Raw genomic sequence first — 17,509 nt, 5'->3', positions numbered from 1 at the left:
CCGGGCCTGGGCACTCTCTCCCTCTCTCCACTCCATCGACAAAACCCCCGTTCGTTACTCGTTGTCAATTGAGCCTGATGGCGGGGAGACGAGATGAACTGCGTCTTGGCGCTAATCCTCCAATGGGGATGCTAGAATACATATTGTCTGGTCTGATTTGGAAAATGTTCTCAGTGGAGAAGGATCCGGATTGTTGCGACCTCGCTGCACGATATTGTTGCTTCAATGTTCCATTGAACCATAGATTGTTCATGGCTTGTCTTGCCTTGCCCGCAGCTTCGGGGGAGTCAGACTGCCAAGTTCTCTAAGTTGGCTGGGCCAATTGATCAATCATGGGGCGTTGGCTTAAATACAGTCCCATGACACCTCTCTCGCCCTGTAATGGTGCTTGTAAGAGGAACCCTAAGAGCTTTCACTCCTTTAGGCTCCCCGTCCCCTTGATAGCTTGATAGCCTCTTCTCTCGCCGCTCGTTTACTAATCGGCCATTGTACATTGTCCACGGAGTCTGAGAGACCTCTACGACCATGCGCAATCTCAAAAGTTCGGTCCTGGTCTTCCTGACCGCGACGGCCAAGCTCATCGCCGCCTGGCCCGTCGTCTCCGAACACGCCCAGCTCCTCACCCGTGCTGAAGAAGTCGCCGACGAGTACGACTACGTCATCGTCGGCGGCGGCACCTCCGGCCTCACGGTCGGCGATCGCCTGACGGAGAACGGCAAGTACACCGTCCTCGTCATTGAGGAGGGCGTCTTCCACGAGAAGACCGGTTTCGACTTCCAGCGCATGTACGACATCACGTCGCAGCCGAGTCCGGGCCTGAATGACCGGACTTTCTTGGTGGGTATTGGGAAGGGTGTTGGTGGCAGCTCGCTCGTCAACGGCCAGGTGTTCCTAAGGGGTACCTCGGAGGAGTATGATGCCTGGAAGACACTTGGTGGATCTGATGCTGCCGATTGGGACTGGAATGGCCTTCTTCCCTTCTTTAGGAAGGTATGGATATATTCATTGATTCCTCCACTAAATCACCGGACTGTACACCGAGGGAAGTTGGTCTCCAGTGTCTAACGGTTCCTGCTAGGCCATGACCCTCAATCCTCCGACCGAAGACCAGGTCGAAAAGTTCAAGATTCTTTATGACTTGGATTATTGGGGTACGGATGCTGAGATTCAAGTCTCGTTCAGCAATGGAAATGCCAGTGACCAGACTAGTATGTGTCCCCTCTTGTCAAGTTGACGTCTCCATTCCTTTCCGTCGCATCTTTGACTTACACGCCTGCCCCCAAAAGTGATTCTTTACGATGCCATGTCGAAGGTACCCGGCGTGAACATCCCGGTCGACTCGGGTGCCGGTGAGGCCGGTCTCTATTGGTACCCCATGGCCCAAGACAACGTCAACTTCCAACGATCCTACGCCCGCACTGGCCACTGGGACGGCCTCCAGCGCGACAACTACCAAATGATCGTCGGCGCCAAGGTCTCCACCATCCTCTTTGATGACTCCAACGATGTCCTGACTGCCTCGGCCGTGACTTTCCGTTCCGGAAACGACACGTCCGCCGAGCCCATCACCGTCAAAGCTAAGCGCGAAGTCATCCTCGCCGCCGGCGCCATCCACACCCCCCAGATCCTCATGCTCAGCGGCATCGGACCCGCCTCCCACCTCGCTGAGGCCGGCATCGAGACCAAGCTCGACCTCCCCGGAGTCGGCGCCAATTTCCAGGACCACAGCTACATCCCCATCATCGCCTACGAATGGGGCAAGGCCCCGACCAACGAGACCCCCGTCTACGGCCCCGGCGTCGGGCCTGGAGCTTATCCTAACCTCGCCGCCATGCTGGGTCTCCCCGTCGTGGCGCCCGAGGCCTACGAAGCCCTCGCCGCCGAATACGCCGCGCAGGACCCCGCCGAGTTCCTCCCAGCGGACTACACGCCCGAGCAGATCGAGGGATACCGTCAACAGCAAAAGGTCTTCTCCGAGCTCGTCAGATCGCCCAATGTCGTCTTCAGCGAAATGATGCTCTCCGGTCCGGGCGGTTCGGTGCAGAACCTCCACCCATTCTCTCGTGGGCACGTCCGCCTCAACGCGTCCCACCCAGAGGCCGAGGTTCTTGTTGACTACCGCGCGGGCTCGAACCCGCTCGATCTCCGCGTCATGGTCGAGATCGTCAAGTTCATGCGCCGCTTCATGACGACGGGGGAACTTGCGCAGTACGAAGCCGTTGAGTCGAGCCCTGGCCCGGAGGTTGAGACTGATGAGCAGCTCCTCGCGTGGGTCAAGGATAACGTTATTCCTTCCGTCTTCCACCCCATCGGTACCACGGCCAAGATGCCCCAGGAGTGGGGTGGCGTCGTCGACGAGGACCTGTTCGTCTACGGCACCAAGAAGTTAAGGATTATTGATAGTGGCATCCAGCCTACTTTGATTGGTGCTACTACTTGCGAGACGGTCTACGCCGTTGCGGAAAAGATTGCGGAGATTATCCTGGCGCAGGCTGGTGGGGAAGAGCCTGAGCCTGAGCCTCCCCTTTGCAAACGTGGGCTGAAGCGAGCCCGCAAGGCTCAGAAGAGCAAGAAGAAATAAGGAAAATTGAATGTAAGAGGTTGGATCGTAATATGGGCTGATCTATTCACGAGACTAGGGGTAGGCAGATCAGTAATGTATGAGGGATCGTTTGCATGAGATTTTGGGTCATGCGCGCATATACTTTCCATCTTCTCTGTAATACCTCTTGATAGGTTTTCCACCAAAAACCCAATGCGCATTTTCCTTTCTTCTCATGATGATTTTCTCAAATCGTTTGAGGGGTATAAATAATATACATGTTCAGTGAACAACCACTCATCGGCCTAGCCAATCCTCCCGGCCCGACCTGGGCAATTACGCCGTGTCCACACTAGCCTAGTCCGCCATTCCCTCTCGCTTCTCGCCTCTTGCCTCTCAGCAGAAACCCGCCTTTCCTTTAAAATATATAAGATGATGATGAGCTGGCGCAGCAGGGGGATAGACTGACCATTCCGCATGTCTATCAATCAAGAGGGTCATTAACCTGTAAATCATCACGCGCCCTCGTCCTCGCCGTCCTCGCCGTCCTCGCCGTCCTCATCCTCGTCTTCGTCTTCGCCGTCGAGCAAGTCCATATCCTCATCGTCGTCTTCATCCTCATCCTCATCCTCTTCATCGAAGCCCTGCCACCCGGTGGGGCTTGGAGGCGGCACGATAACGTTATCCCTAACATCTCGCGCGAATTTAGAAAAGTTGGACCCATGATGCTCACAAACGGCAACGCTTGGCGGCTCCTTTCCCTCTTCTGATGCTTCGGCGCGGAAGGAGACGTGTCTTCTGGAGGCACCCTCCGTCAAGTAACCGGCTTTGAAGCGCGTGAGTTTTGCGAGATGAGGGTTCTTGGAAAGCTGGGTGAAGACGTATTTCCACTGAGGGTTTCCAGCGAGCTCCGAATATCGCGGTACCGCGTCGTCGTCGTCATCAACCGGTGCGGTCTCGCGGCTAATGTAGAGGCCGATGCGAAATAATTCAAGAGCCGTGAGGGAAGGTGCGAATGCGTTGATGATGCGGACCATGGACTCTGGTGAGATCATCATCTTGCCGAGCTGCAGCTCCTTGACGGTGGATAAATTAGGGAGAGCAGGGCGGAACATGGATTGCATGAGCCTGTACGATAGGTGAGGGTTGCCGCGGTCGAGGTTGAGGCGAAGGAACTCGAGGTTGCGGAAGATGGCCAGGAATTGCGTGAGGAGCGTGTCCCTGGGCTGATGGTCTGGGAAGAGGGAGAGGGAGAGGTGCTTGATGCCCTGAAGGGGTGGATAGAAGCTCGGGCGGAGGAACTCTGGGATGAAGAGACCGCTGATGGCGAGGCCCCCACCAGTCCCGCCGCTCTGGTCAAGATTAAGAGCCTGAAGGGTCGTTCCTGTTCTGGAGAGAGCCGCAACGATAACGCGGAACATGCGAACGTCGAAGGTGAAGAGACGCCGCGCCGCGCCGTCGAAGCGAATGGTGATGGCGCGCAGACTAGGTAAGTTGGAGAATGCGGTTTCGAGCATGTCCCGATCCAGGCCGATGTCAAAGGCGGCATAGTCATCGTCGAGGACGGGTACAGGAATGAAATGGATGCTCTCAGTTGGGGGAGAGAGCCTCGAGGACAAGGATGCTTCACTTAGGTGACGCAGGGACTTGGCGCTGTAGCGGACATAGCGGTGGGTGAAGAAGCGTTTGCGGAATATGGAGAAGGTGACGCGCTCAAGGTCGTGGCAGACTAGTCGGAGGTTGAGGAGGGAGGGTGTGTCCATGAGCTCGGTGAGACGGAGGAGGAGCTCAAGGGGGAATTTTGTCTTGAGGACGTGGATGAGGTGGGACTCATGCTGAGGGTCTGAGACTGAGATGGGGATGGAGATGGAGATGTCGACATCCATGATGTGCGGTCTATGTTTCTTCTTCTCGTTGGGAGAGAAGAAAAGTGCCAGAGATGTCGGGGGGATCTAAGAAGCAAAGGAGAGTATCATGGGTTTTGTAATGAAGAGGTAGTTCAGGTATTTTGAGGTATTAAGAGGTGTTGTTGTTGTTATTGTTGCTGTTGTTATTGTTATTGCTGAGAGGCTGTGACTGATGTCTATATAGGAAGGAGCAGGGAGGGAGGGGGAGGGGCTGCGATTGGGAATTGATTTTGCGCCAAGTTGGGAGTTGGTAGAGTGAAAGAAAGGGTCAATGGATGATTCAGTCGAGGTCAAGACAAAATTCTCAAGTGTAAGAGCAGAGGTGTGTTTAAATAGAAGGGTTGGATGAGGATCTCGAATGAGACTAAGATGGAGCTGGTCTCGGTATGGTATGACGATTTCGACAGTGATGATGCTGGCTGGTGCTGGTGATAGCTTCAGGCACCTGCTGCTGCCTAGTGCCCAATAGACAAGGGAAAGTGACAACGTTGAATTGACATCAGCAGCTTTGTCACTAGTGGTACAAACAAAGGTAGCGACTGCCCTTTGTGCTTGTCAAGTGTCAACCCTCTGCCAACTGCCTGGCACCGGTCGAGCGGACTGGTTGGCGCCAATGCTTCTTTGTTTTCCAGAGGGGGACCAAACTCGACCCTCCTTGTCGGCGTCGAAGAGAAGACAACAGCAATGAAAACCATATCCAACAGGCGACACATCAAGTTTCAAGTCAAGTCATTAAATCGTTGAATCGCGGCGATATACAGGAATATAAGAAAACGGCTAAAGAAGCTAGCTATGACAGTTGATACAATAATGTCGAAATAGAATCCATCAATCTTCCTCTCTCCCCTCATAAATCAAAAGGTCCTCTGGCATGCTGAGGTATTGATCTAACCTCCGCATCCTCCACATCCACCGCACCCACCGCCATCACCGCCGCCTCCATCACCGCCACCACCACCATCGCCGCCGCCGCCACTTCCACAGCTTCCACATGGTGCCCCTCCATCATCGCAACCCCCGGGACCACTGCACCCTCCGGCTGCCACGCCCTCGCTACAAGTCCCGGCAGCGCAACCACCACCACCGCCCGATCCTCCGCCTGAACTTGCTGTCCCAGGACTTCCACCATAGTACAATGGTGGGTAGAAGTACATGGGATAGACGTATGGTCCGTACAAGAGATACGTAGTCCTACAATCTCGAATTAGCGCCTTCTTACGCTCATCTTCCTGCATCCGCCGAAGAGGATGTGTGTACCAGATTGGGGCATTTTTCTGGTCAGACGGAAGAGTGATTTACTGGTTTACTTACCCCCAGTGGTCGTAGTACTCCCGCTTAGACGGGATCGACCGGCCCTTCTGGTGCGCTCGCTTCTGCGCCTTGAGGAACTGCTTTGCTAGCTCCCTGTTGAACCTCTCTTGCGCAGCGGCCGAGACGGCTGTCCGCACCGAGTTGTGCGCCGAAATGTGCGCCGAGTTGTCCGAAGGGCAGAATCGCGCTGCGCCAGATTGGTGGAAGTTCTCGGCGACTGTTTTTAAGAGAGGGTATAAAGTTAGTTATCTTTCCCTCGAGAAAAGAAAATACGAAAAAAAAAAAAAAACTCACTCCTCTCCTGCCCCGACATCCCCAATGTGCTACCAATGGACGAGATATGCCCAACCCTCAACGTCTCGCAGTACCAGCACGTACACTCCGAATACACCTCGCCGTACTTCTTCTGGTAAACTTTCGACGTCCACTCGAAGCCGCCCTGCAACACCGACGTCTCGATCTTGTCGTCGTGGTTGACAAACTTGAGACACTTGGGAACCGTGTAGGCGTAGTACGTGCTGGGGCTCAGCTGCGCCGTGTGCCACGCGAGGTCGATGTCGAGGGTCGGCACGGCGAGGTTGTTGCGGTTGCGGGCCATGATGGTGAGGAAGCGGTTGTATTTGACGATGAGGCGTTCCATGGTGGCCCTGGCTGATGGGCTGTGTAGCCAGTCAATCTAATATCAATAGTAGATTAGAGAAAGGGAGTAAAGAAAAAGCGAACCCCTATGCAACTACGTGGAGGGGGAGCGACAAAGACAAACCTTGTGCATCTTGTCGATAAAGATTCCCTGCCTCAGCACAGCGCTCACGAGGTCCAGGGCAAATATCGAGCAATTCCCGTTATACCTGCTGAGCATCTTCCGAATCGCCATCCTCCCCTGTTTCGGGAGGAAAAACTTGCCAGTCTGAGTCCCAGCAATGCGCGCAATATTGGCCTTATCATCCAGGCTCTTCCCGAATATCTTCCTGACAGGATCTAGATCCTGCGGCTGGTCCCGAGAGTCCCACCCCATCCCTGGAGGGCGGAACAGTTCCAGCAGCGGCGTGCGGAGAGAGTCGCGAATGAGATAGTTGGGAAATGCGTGCAGCGCCGGCTTCGACGGCTCACCGACGGTAGGCACCCCGGTTCCGAGGTCGAGCTGCGTGCCGGGCATGGCGATCTGGTACAGGACCAAGTTCTTGACGTCGTTGATGAACCTGCCGAGGGAGAGACGGTCCTTGGTGAGGGCCATGCTGCAAGCGACGTTGGGACACCACATGAACAGCATGCCGTCGCCGTAGCCTTTCCCCTCGAAGTGCACGTCGGCCGGTTCTTGGAGGCCCTCGGGCCACGAGGTCCAGGGGACGTGGCAGAGGCCGTTGCAGGCGGGACACTGGATGACCTTGACCATGGGGTCGTAGGCATTGTCCCACTGTCGACCCGTTCGGGCCGTCCATAGCCTCTTGGCTTCGTCGGAGACGCGGTAGTTGAAGTCCGTGTCGATGGCCTCGTTGACGATTTTCCATGGTAGGCCGGAGAACCAGAGGCTGCGGAGGCCGGCGCGCATGCAGTCTTCGAGATAGCTTCGAGGATTGAGCATGTGCGTGTGCCAAACCATGAGAACATCTGTGCCCGGACATGTTAACAAACAAGGGATCAAACTAAAAGGAAGGAAAGAAAGAAAGGTGGAAAAGAACAAGAAAAAAAAAAAGAAACGACGATAGAAAGCCTACCCAGAGGAATCATCATCACCTCGTCCCACCGCAACCTTGCCGAATCACCATCGGTAGGAAACCACAAATAGGCAGCACTGTCCTTAGCCTCCATATCCGTCATCGTCAACGGCCTCCCCCCGAAACTCTTCCACCAAGCCTCATACCGATCCACAGCCCTAGCGAGGAAAATAGCCCACCTCTTCTCCCTCAGCCTACTCAGCAGCCTTGCATCCGGAACCCCAAAAGCCGGATCGGGATCCTTGATGCCCCACAGCCCATCCGAATACCCGACATCATCCTTCAGGTTCCGAAAAGCATACAGCAGTTTGAGGTGCGCGAGGCACGTTTGGGCCGTAGGGAAGGCGGGGGGTTCGTTGCTCAGCTGGAGCGAATCAAAGGCCGCCGTGATGCTGACGGGCAGGGGAGGCGAACGGGTTAGGCGCTCTGGCGGTGCGGTTGGCGCGACGGTGTAAGCAGGGAGAGTGTCGGCCGGGTTGTTGCTGGAGGTTCTCTCGAGGAGCTGCTCGAGGGGGAGATTGGCGAGGGATGGGTCGATTTGGGATTTGTCTTTGGAAAGCCGTCGCATCTTTGGCGAGAGTGTTGGGGGATTGCGACGAGAGGCGATGCCCGGAAAATGAGTATAGTGTCCTCGATAACTCTGTACCTCCTCTAGGACCCAAGCTGGGGAGCGAGAGAACTGGGAATCCTGGGAACCAGTTGGACTATATAGCTTAACGCAAAAGGGCTAGCGGAAAATAAGGCACATATTCTCTACACAATTCAAGGTGGAGGGGAGGAAATTGATGGCGCGTGGTTCAGCATTCCTATTTATTTACAAAAAATGAGGGTGCTAATCGGGCGATGCTGAAGATCGCGAGATATCAAATGGAACCGGTGGACATGGCCTCACATACATTGATGCAAGCTTCATTTTTTGGTCGATGCTTGTCTCTCTTCACTGCCTCGGCGTCGGTGGAAGGAAAGATGACGGTGAATCTCCCGCCGCCGCCCCGACCTCGTGCAGACGCCCTGGATCCGTCAATGCATCAACCAAATCGTGCTACTCGCCTGCGCCTCCTGCAACCCTTCCCGCTGTCATCTCGTTGATGTTAGGCTTCCCAGTCAGCCAGGCAAAACAGGGCTAGAGCCAGGGTTAATTTTAGATTGTCCGGGAACTTGGGGCGGAGATTGATTAATTGATAAAGCTGTCCTTGTCTTGTCGTCTCAAACCGTCTGAACTATCAAAGAACCAAGGGTCCATCGAAATCGTCGGGAACCGGATTTTCTGGATGGTTACCTCGATATTTCCCGTGGGGCCGAGCAAGACACTACGCTAAAATAGTAAAGTAGTAACTACTAGAAAGCAGAAGCACCCTGGACTTCCAAGATCTCCCGCAATGTTGATGTCATGGATGATCGCCGACCTACCCGAGCTGAGCTGACTTTGGGAGGCTATGGCAAGCGAGCCATCCACATTCCACCGCGTCTTTATTGTCTGGGCCTCAAAGGTTGTCTCCACTCCTCCCGGCTTCCATGGTCTTCACCGTTATTTTCCCCATCTTCTCATCTCTCATCTTCGATGTAGGATAGTGTCAAAGTACTTGTAGGACTGTAGATTAGGAACCAAATCAGCTCGAAAGAAAAGAGTTCTTGTACCAAGGTACAGGTAGAAACTGTGATGAGAAGAGCAGCAGGAATTATGGCTGAGATATGCTGGTGACACAGACACTCGTGTCTCTGTCCAAGACGCCCCAGTGACCCGACGATGATCGCGATCGTGATCGCACTCGAATACAATAAAGGGTGTTCAACGAGTCCCCGAGCTGTTACCAGCATCAATTGACCCTACCCTAAACATCAATGTTGTGTTTACATTGAATGTTTACAATGCTCTAGCTCAACTTGTTGTGAATCCATAACTTAGTAGAACCATATACCTTCAGCATAACAGCGTTGAATACCCACAATCCCAGAGTCGAATAAAATAAATAGTTAGCTAGGGAGAGCTTCCCCAATGGAAGAAAAAAAAAAGAAAAAAAAGTCGAGGGGTGTGATATGGGCCTGCTGATCCTCGAGGCCATTGGACCTTGGAAAACAAGCGTCAAATGCTTTGTTGGGACTCGTCCAGGCACACACCACTGCGCAAGGATAGAAGGATCGGGTGTAAGTGTGATGATGCTTTAGATTTGATCCAAGCCGACTTCGTAGTTTTCGGAGCGCGCTTAGCCGCCCGAGCACATTAATGTGCTTCGTCGAGTGCCTGGCTAGTGTGCTTGGCGAAGGAAAATACTCCCAAGATCGCCGGTCCGATGGGGAAATCAGAGAAAGTGCGCTGGGCCGAAGGCCGAGAGACCTTGAAGCCTGGAAACGTGCTCTGGTTCCTGGTTGGGATAGGTCCTCGATCTGCAGTGTGCTGGAGAGAGGCTTGGACCCAAAGGATTAAATGAGACCACCGCTGGGGTTCCACCCCGACTTTCTCCACAGACCGGTGCGGAATCGCGATTCCTCGAGGGGTTCTGGATGTCTGTGCTAATTCCGCAGGTGGCATTAGCGCGGCCCACGGCTGCACTCAGTGCACTGCCTCAAGCACCTGACTCGGGGATGGTGGACAAAGTGCAATCTGTGCCTGTCGATGCCGGCTTGGCTGAAGTCTGGCGTTAGATTTAATCTCTCCCTGTATTGTGGAAGATCGGACGAAAACACTTGGAAAATATACCAAACAAATTTTTCATTCATGAAGAACCACACGCTATGAAGACCAAGAAACGTACAAATCCTGTATAGATAGATCCCTAACCTAAATACGACCCGAACCGCGGTATCTCTCTATGTTGACCGGTATCCAGCGAAGTGTTTAAACCCAAGAGATCATCCATGCCCTGTAAAACTGAGTCAAAACCAAAAAAAAGACCAAGCATAGACGGCACATGCGAGCGAGACATCACTAAAAAGCGAGGCATGAGGGTAGAAACGACCCTCTAGATGATGGACAGAAAAAAAAAGAAAAAAAGAGAGAGAAACAAAGGCGGGTATCAAGACCGTGCTAAGCTGCAACTCACTCCGCATGTCACTCGACCTGTAGCAAGTTGCGCTGAATCAATCCCACAAAGAACCGTTCCAGATCCTTCGTCCAGCTAAGTAGAACGACCATGGTATATGTTAATGCTGAACAAGACAATGCAAAAAAAATGAAGTGGGAAAAGGGGGAGGAAACAGAAAGCAAAAAACAAGAACACAGAAATGGGCCCAGCCTCTATGCCCCATTACTACCACTTACACCAAACCCTGCTGCCGTATAAAGTCCATGGCAATCTTATCACCCCCTTGATCCGCCGTCTGCATCCAATGCCAGGCAACGCACATAAGCGCCGGATCACTCCGCACATCCTCGCCAGTGCCCTCATCCCCACCCCCGTGCTGCGCCCCGCCACCCGACGCCCTCGCCCTCTCCCTGTCGCCCGGGTGCGATCTCACACCGGACCCGCCCCTGCCTGTGCCGCCGCCGTACTTCTCCATGATGGCCTGCTTGAACACCTCGCGCGGCTTGGACAGCGGCATCGTCACGCGATCGATGAGTTCCGGGTGCGAGAGATAGAAGAGGCCCAGCTCGCGCTGCGAGGCCGCGTGGCCCTCCTTAGCCGTGATGATCACCATCCTCACGGCGTCGGCGAGCGTGTATTTGCTCGTGATGGGCGGAGGGGATGCCGACGAAGCCGGCTGCTCCGATCCGTCGCTTTTTGACGTGAGTGTGTCGGCCGCCTGCTTGCGCTTGCTCGTGTAGTGCTCTACCACGTTGTCGCTCACTTTGATCATGGTCTGGCAAACTTCTTGCTTCAGCCGCATCGCGGCGATGCCGGCGTCCCAGAACGACTTGCCACGGTCCGTCTTGTCTAGGACGGAAGGCGGCACAAAGGCGGCGATAAACTGCAGGTCGCGGAACAGCGTCTTTGGCCGGATCCCGGCGTCTTTAAAGAGTGATAGTAGAACCTCCATCACCACAGAATCCATACTAACCCCGTTGGCGGCCGTAGACCCCTTGCCATCCAAACCGGTAGTACTGAATTGTCCTCCGGCGGACGAGGTGGGTCCCGCCGGTTGAATCGTCGACTGCGATCTTCTCTCCTTCATGTTGTCAATAGCATCTTCGAGCGGGATCTGCCGCACTCCTTGCTCCTCCATTGCCGCGGCCGCAGCCGCTTGTAGCTCCGAGCGCGCCAAGGCAAGCCGACTTCTCTTAGAGCCGCCCAAGGTCAGGGATGAGAGAATGAGATGCTTGAGCTCGTGAAGAGTATTAAGCTTCACGTAAGGGTTGGGGTGGATGGCGAACATGCGAAGGAGCCTCTGATATGCTTTCTTGTATGGGAAGTCAGGTCCACCACCCCGGTTAGACGTCCCGCTCCGCGCGGTAAGTGTATCGCTCGCGCTCGCCGTGGAGCTCTCGTGTCCTTGACTTTGAGCTTGAACTTGCCTTGGCAGGGTCTCCGTGCCAGTGCTTTCACTTCCGCCCTTTCCACTTCCAGATGTCTCGCCCGCTCCTCGTAAATTACCAAAGCTCTTTTTCTTCTCGATAACCCTGGGACGCGGGGATGGTCCGGCTGATTTATCCTTCTTCGAAGACGGAGTAGAAGCTGCCGAAGAATTGGCAGCAGCTGCAGCAGCCGCTGCCGCAGCTCTCCTCGCTTTTCTGTCTGTCGACTCTTGCAAGTCGATACATTGTTGGCCAAGATCATCGAACCAAGCGTCTGTCTCGGAACCCCGCACAAACACTAGGTTTCCGAGATCGGACAGCAAGAGACTCGTGAGTGTCTGTCGAAGCTCCGCCAAGAACTTCGACTTCTCCTCGGATAGCCGCTGTTGATACACTGTCTCGTTCGAAGAGGTCGCAGTCCCTGGTCTGCCGGTACCGGTGGAATGACTAGTAATAGATGGTAAGGGGTTGTGGTATTGATGGGAAAATGTACTAGAGAGATTGGTGACACTAGAGGTCGGAGAGTGTGCCCGGGACGTTGCGTTGCTCGGAGACATAGTCGACTGGAACGGCGACCAGAATGTGGTCGAAGGGTCAATGGTATGCACCGGTGAGGAGGCGCCGAAATAATCCTGGCCGTCAAGGATATCCGACAGGTTAGCACTGACTCGCGAGAAGCTGAATCGTGATGAGTCAAACGATTGCTGGCTCGAGTTGAAACCCGATAGATTGCGTAGATCTCGCAGGGTCGTTAATGGTCGGGTTCCAGTGCCGAACCTCCTCTCAGAATCCGAGAGGATGCTAGAGGTATCATCTCCGCCCCAGAAGGAGTCCCTGTCGCGTCCCCCGGCGCCCTTGTTGCTTTCGAGGATCTTCCTATCCCGCAAAAATAATTCACTAGACCAGAGAACCGGCGCGTCGACCATACTCTCCCCAATCAGCTTACCAATGCAGTTGTCCACCTCAAGACAGAATCGGTGGATGCGCTCCTCGCCCCGGCAGAACCAAGACTCGATTCCATACTGCTGCAGCCACCTCATCGTCTTTTCTGCCTGATCGTCGCTCAACTTGTTGGGGCCGCCCTGTTCTTCCGTCGCCGCGAGGAGTTCCATGATCTGTGATTCTGTCCGGTAGATGTACGTCGTCGCGCTGGAGCCCCGGGCGTTGTTGGCCTTCATCCGCCATCGCCGCGGCAGGCCCATAGTTTTCAGGGCCACGCAAATGTTGCGGCTGTGCTCGTAGGGCGCCGAGTTGTGCACGTCGGTGACGTACCACATCTTGTCCCTAAGCGCACGCAGCCGCTTCGACATGCCATCGAGGTGGCCTTCCAGGCGTTCCTGGTTTTGTTTCAACCAGACTAGCCAAGCGTCGTAATCCTCAATAGCAGCAGCCGACCGGCGGATGGAGTCCTTGGGGCCCCAAGAGAAAATGTTAAGAAGATGGGCGAAACCGTTTTGGCGAAGACTTGGGGACTTTAGTGAGCTGAGCTGCTGAAGAGTCTTCCAGTATAAGTGCGCAGACACGAAATCAGATTGGGCCTTCGACTGAGAAGAGGCAGCCTTAAGCATGGCCACTAGAGTTGAGGATTCCTGGTCTTCAGCTTCAGGGTTCCCAAGTGGCCCGGCAGCACCGTCTGCCTCGAGAGACCTCGCTTGGGCGTCTGTGCTCTCGCTCCGTTGGTAATAGGGATTTCGGCTACGAGTAGAATTCTCCGATGTGATGATCTTGTTCTTGTGCCGGTACTTCTTGATTCCTGTGGCGCGGTTGCTAAGCTGAGTCCTACTTCCTTCTGGAGCCATGGTCCGGGGGATCTCGTAATCTTGAACTAATTTGATAATGGAATCCCTGAGCTGAGAATACTCCTTGTCGAGCTCGAGTCCTTCTTCTTCTTCATCCTCGTCGGTATCTGTAGTAGAAGAGCTTTCATCCTCGTCAGGATCATCGTCAGGATCAAATGTCATCTGGGAGGAAAGGCGGCTTCCATCGGACGAGATAAACAAAACGGCCCATCGCTCAGCGCAAGGGTGGCAGGATCCATTCATGACTTCAAGCCCTAATGCTTGTGACATTTCATGCAAGGCTAGCCTCAGCCGGTATCCGTCGTCTTCGTAGGTGCTTGTTCGATTAGAGTTGAGAGGGTCGGCCACTGGTGGGGTGTAGCGTAGAGGAGTTCCCGTCCGCTGGTCGAGGCTCGATGGTTCCCTGGAGCTAGCGGCATCACTCATTACGGAAGATACACTATTGCTGAGGACGGATGCAGTATCAAAGCTGCTGCTAATGTTGTTGCTGTTGTTATTGTTGTTGCCAGTGTTGTTGCGAGACGCTATCGAGACAGGCTGGGAAATGGTAGAGAAACCAGAGATAGATGGCGCCCCAGATCGGAAGCTACTCGAAGCACGAGACTGGGGTCGCTGCTCAGGATACAAGGCGTTGACCATGGTTAGCAGGTCCGCAGGGCTGATGACCAGGTAAGGGTGGACTTCCACCGTCTCCCGGAGAGAAGTCACAGACCGGGCAGGCAATAGCTTGGCAGCAGGGGTATAGGAACGTGAACCACGAAGCTTGTTGAAGATGTTTTCGATATGCATTTGAATCTTGGAAGGGATGGAGAGCGGGGCCTTCTTGGTCCAGGACGAAAATTCGGCAACATACTGCATAGCTCTCATGGCCACCTGCCACAGGATCTTTTGTCGTCCATATTCGGTGATGTGGTACTCTGCCATCATGCCATGGCTCTCTGGATGAATGACGGCACGGAGAAGGAAAGTCTGGAAGAGCCATTTACAAACCAAGAATCTCCTGGTACTGTCCGCAAGCTGGGGATCCAGCTGCTTGATGATTTCGTTTCCTAGCTCCAGGAAGCCTTCTGGAATTCCCGTGGCATCATCATCGTCGACTACTGCAAAAAGATCACCCACGGCTCGCTGGTAAAAATCCTCGGCTGCTGTGTTCCCTTCACGCGCCCACCCGGAAATATGGAATCTCGTCCCATGTTGGTCTTCGGCGCGAGCAAGCAAAAAGGCACCATCCTCCAGAATCTTCATGAGATACCACTCCATGTTGGATCTCCCGGACCAGTCCCGCATAGACGACCAGGTATTCAAAACAGAAAGCAAGAAAGGTTCCAAACCGGACTTGGCTTCCGAGATGAGTCTTGAGCACGCGGCGGCCCAAATCTGGGTCCTCCTTCTATCCTCGGCGCTATCGGGGCCAGCAGAGTTCGCGAAGCAAGTATGGATCAGGGCGGAAAGGGGATCGTGTCTTTGGAAGGAGAGCAGGCGGCCCACCGTATTCGTGGTATGAGCAGGGTTACGGTTCGCAGTACTTGTGTTTCCACGGGGCGCAGGAGGTCGGCTAAGATGGGAGGGCAGCACAGATTCGATGGGTTCCAACCCCTGATGGAAGCTTGTGAGAGCTGTCAGTTCAGAGCTAGAGAGAGAGCATAATCTCGCGGCTAAAAAATCCTGGTTCGCTCGGATCTGGGTCAAGAAATTCAAGAAAACCTCCCGGGCAGAAGCGGAGATGTCATTCAAAAACGGGACAAGAGAGCTGGGGGCACCGGGGTCTGGCACGGGATTGTTAGTAGCACTCAGATTCTCGGCGGAGTTGAATGCAGATGAGTTCAGTGAGTCCATCTCGGGTTCCAATAGGGTGTACCGCCGCAGCTCATCACAGCTCTTTCTCACGTCATGGATGGCATTGTACAGGGTCGCAAAAGTCTTCTTGTCATCGGTCCGGAAGCAGTCCACCAGGTTCCTATGCGCCATCTCCCCGCAGCGCGTCAGCCTTGCGGAGAGAGCTGCAGATATCAAACTCCTTTGTAGCCTTATCCTAGTGTTTGCGCGCTTGCGCTCCTGATATTTGCTTAGCCTCACTAGATGGGCAAGCTCTTCCAAAGTGGTCGTATCATTGTCTGGAACGGGATCGGGGTTCGTGTAGAGTGATAGATCGGGCAGGAGGGTGCTCGCAAGGGACGGTGGCGCCTTTTCTCGGTCGTGGTCGTCGGGGACCGACTCTGGGGTCTCGGCAGGCATGGTGGCTTCTTGGGACGGTGGAGTGGACGGGCGAGGGGGAATGGCGGGTTGGGCTATAATGGGCCGCCAGGAGGTAGTCGAAGGGTTCGGCGGCTGCAGGGAGAGAGGTCTCTTCGAGCCATCATCGCTCCGGCGTGTCGTCGAGGGAGGGGCTGCGGTAGTGGTGATAGTGTCGGACGGCGCACGGCTCGGGCTCCGCGACCCGAATCGCGGTTGCGACCGCCGTGGCGCATCGAGAGTATCGTCGATCAGTGGCGGGGTGGGCGATCTAGCAGCTTGAGGTCCAGAGTTCGACGCGTCGGAAGGCTCTACAGGCATCGAGCTCGAATCAGCATTACAGTTCCCTTTGATCTGGCCAGGATCGCAAGAAATCCAATCCTCCTCTTCCATCAAACGTACGCGAGGACGACTGAATGCAGACGGGCGAGGACAATGAACGCTGCATCGAAATCATAATGCGCCCATGGAGTAGTAAGTGGTGGGGAGCGGCGTGATGTTGGGAGTGTGCCTTGCGCTAGAGGCCCGAAGCTAGAGGATAAGGTTTAGCTCTCCTGGCGCGAAGGAGCAGTTGATCAACGGCGTCAACCGAAAGGTTATATGCGCTTGATTGAGAGCATACCAGCTTTCGGGAAAGGATTGAAGAAAGGGGGGGCCAAGAAGGCAGAAAAGGCGTTGGGCTCGAGAATGTTTTGTTAGTGGAGCACAAAGCTGGGTAACCTGAGTGCTGGGGTTATTCGGATTCCTGCCCCCCAGTCGCTCTGTGGGGAGGGGAAGGGGCCGGGATTGGGGCGCCAGGGCAGGAACGTGGAAGCACTGAGGGGTAGAAGAGGTTGGCCTGGCTCAGGTGAGCCAGCAGGAGGGAGAGAGTTGGCACAAAAGGTGCGAGAACAAGTTGCTCATGTCAGTTGTCTAAACCCCACTAGGACAATTACTGGGGTCAAGGAGAAAAAAAGAAGAATAGAATATCTCGGTGAGGGTAGAGAAATGGACGAGAAAGAGAGATCTGCATGTAGATGTAGTTCGAGAGCCAAGGCGGCAAGAGCGAGTTGGGGTTGTCTTGCTGTACCAGAGCAGTGAGTTACAAGCTACGAGGTACTTCCCCCGCCCATGTCGCTAGCGATGCTCCCAAATAAGAACGGAAGAACCGAAGAAGGGAAGTACAATTGTAAGACAACACAGTTCAAGGTCCAAGCATGTCGCGACGATACGACGGATGAGCTGCTGTGCTGGCTGCAGCTAGGGCCCATTAGCACTCGGAATTATATGCCAGCGTCAAGCAGCAAGGGCGCCAAATGAGTTGGCAAGTCGCACGCCACTGCCCTTTTCTACACTCTTCCGGCGTATCGATGATGCAGGGCAATTAAATGGGAATGAAGGGAGCGATCGAATTGTCAATTTCATGCCGGTACGTATCAGTTTGGTTCCATAGTTTGGTATTCGATGGCATTCTCATTGCTTGACAGTACAAGGTGAGATCCAGCAGCCTGGCAAGACGAGGGTTCATAAGGACCAGAAGAAGATCAGGATCCTGACTGGTTCTGATCTTTGTG

The 17,509-nt window shown here is 54.5% G+C and overlaps 3 protein-coding genes across 3 annotated transcripts; 1 reads left to right on the top strand and 2 right to left on the bottom strand.

Annotated features, from left to right (window-relative positions):
- Window positions 1-525: 525 nt before the first annotated feature.
- Window positions 526-2,581, top strand: SAPIO_CDS9741 (Glucose oxidase; the record flags this gene model as incomplete). Its single annotated transcript, XM_016791065.1, has 3 exons — window positions 526-990; window positions 1,079-1,208; window positions 1,287-2,581. 3 exons carry the CDS (start codon window positions 526-528, stop codon window positions 2,579-2,581), a joined length of 1,890 nt encoding a protein of 629 aa, XP_016639575.1.
- A 476-nt stretch (window positions 2,582-3,057) lies between these two features.
- Window positions 3,058-8,043, bottom strand: SAPIO_CDS9740 (uncharacterized protein; the record flags this gene model as incomplete). The annotated part of the gene is made up of 7 exons (XM_016791064.1): window positions 3,058-4,494; window positions 5,342-5,557; window positions 5,669-5,678; window positions 5,761-5,977; window positions 6,139-6,436; window positions 6,524-7,368; window positions 7,476-8,043. 7 exons carry the CDS (start codon window positions 8,041-8,043, stop codon window positions 3,058-3,060), a joined length of 3,591 nt encoding a protein of 1,196 aa, XP_016639574.1.
- Window positions 8,044-10,524: 2,481 nt separating this feature from the next.
- SAPIO_CDS9739 (uncharacterized protein) lies at window positions 10,525-16,277 on the bottom strand (the record flags this gene model as incomplete). The annotated part of the gene is made up of 3 exons (XM_016791063.1): window positions 10,525-10,591; window positions 10,735-12,372; window positions 12,463-16,277. 3 exons carry the CDS (start codon window positions 16,275-16,277, stop codon window positions 10,525-10,527), a joined length of 5,520 nt encoding a protein of 1,839 aa, XP_016639573.1.
- Between the last annotated feature and the right edge of the window lie 1,232 nt (window positions 16,278-17,509).

This window comes from Scedosporium apiospermum (genome assembly GCF_000732125.1).
Source record: "Scedosporium apiospermum strain IHEM 14462 chromosome Unknown SEQ_SAPIO_0143, whole genome shotgun sequence".
NCBI classification, from domain to species: Eukaryota; Fungi; Ascomycota; class Sordariomycetes; order Microascales; family Microascaceae; genus Scedosporium; species Scedosporium apiospermum.
This window is presented reverse-complemented; position numbering and strand designations above follow the sequence as displayed.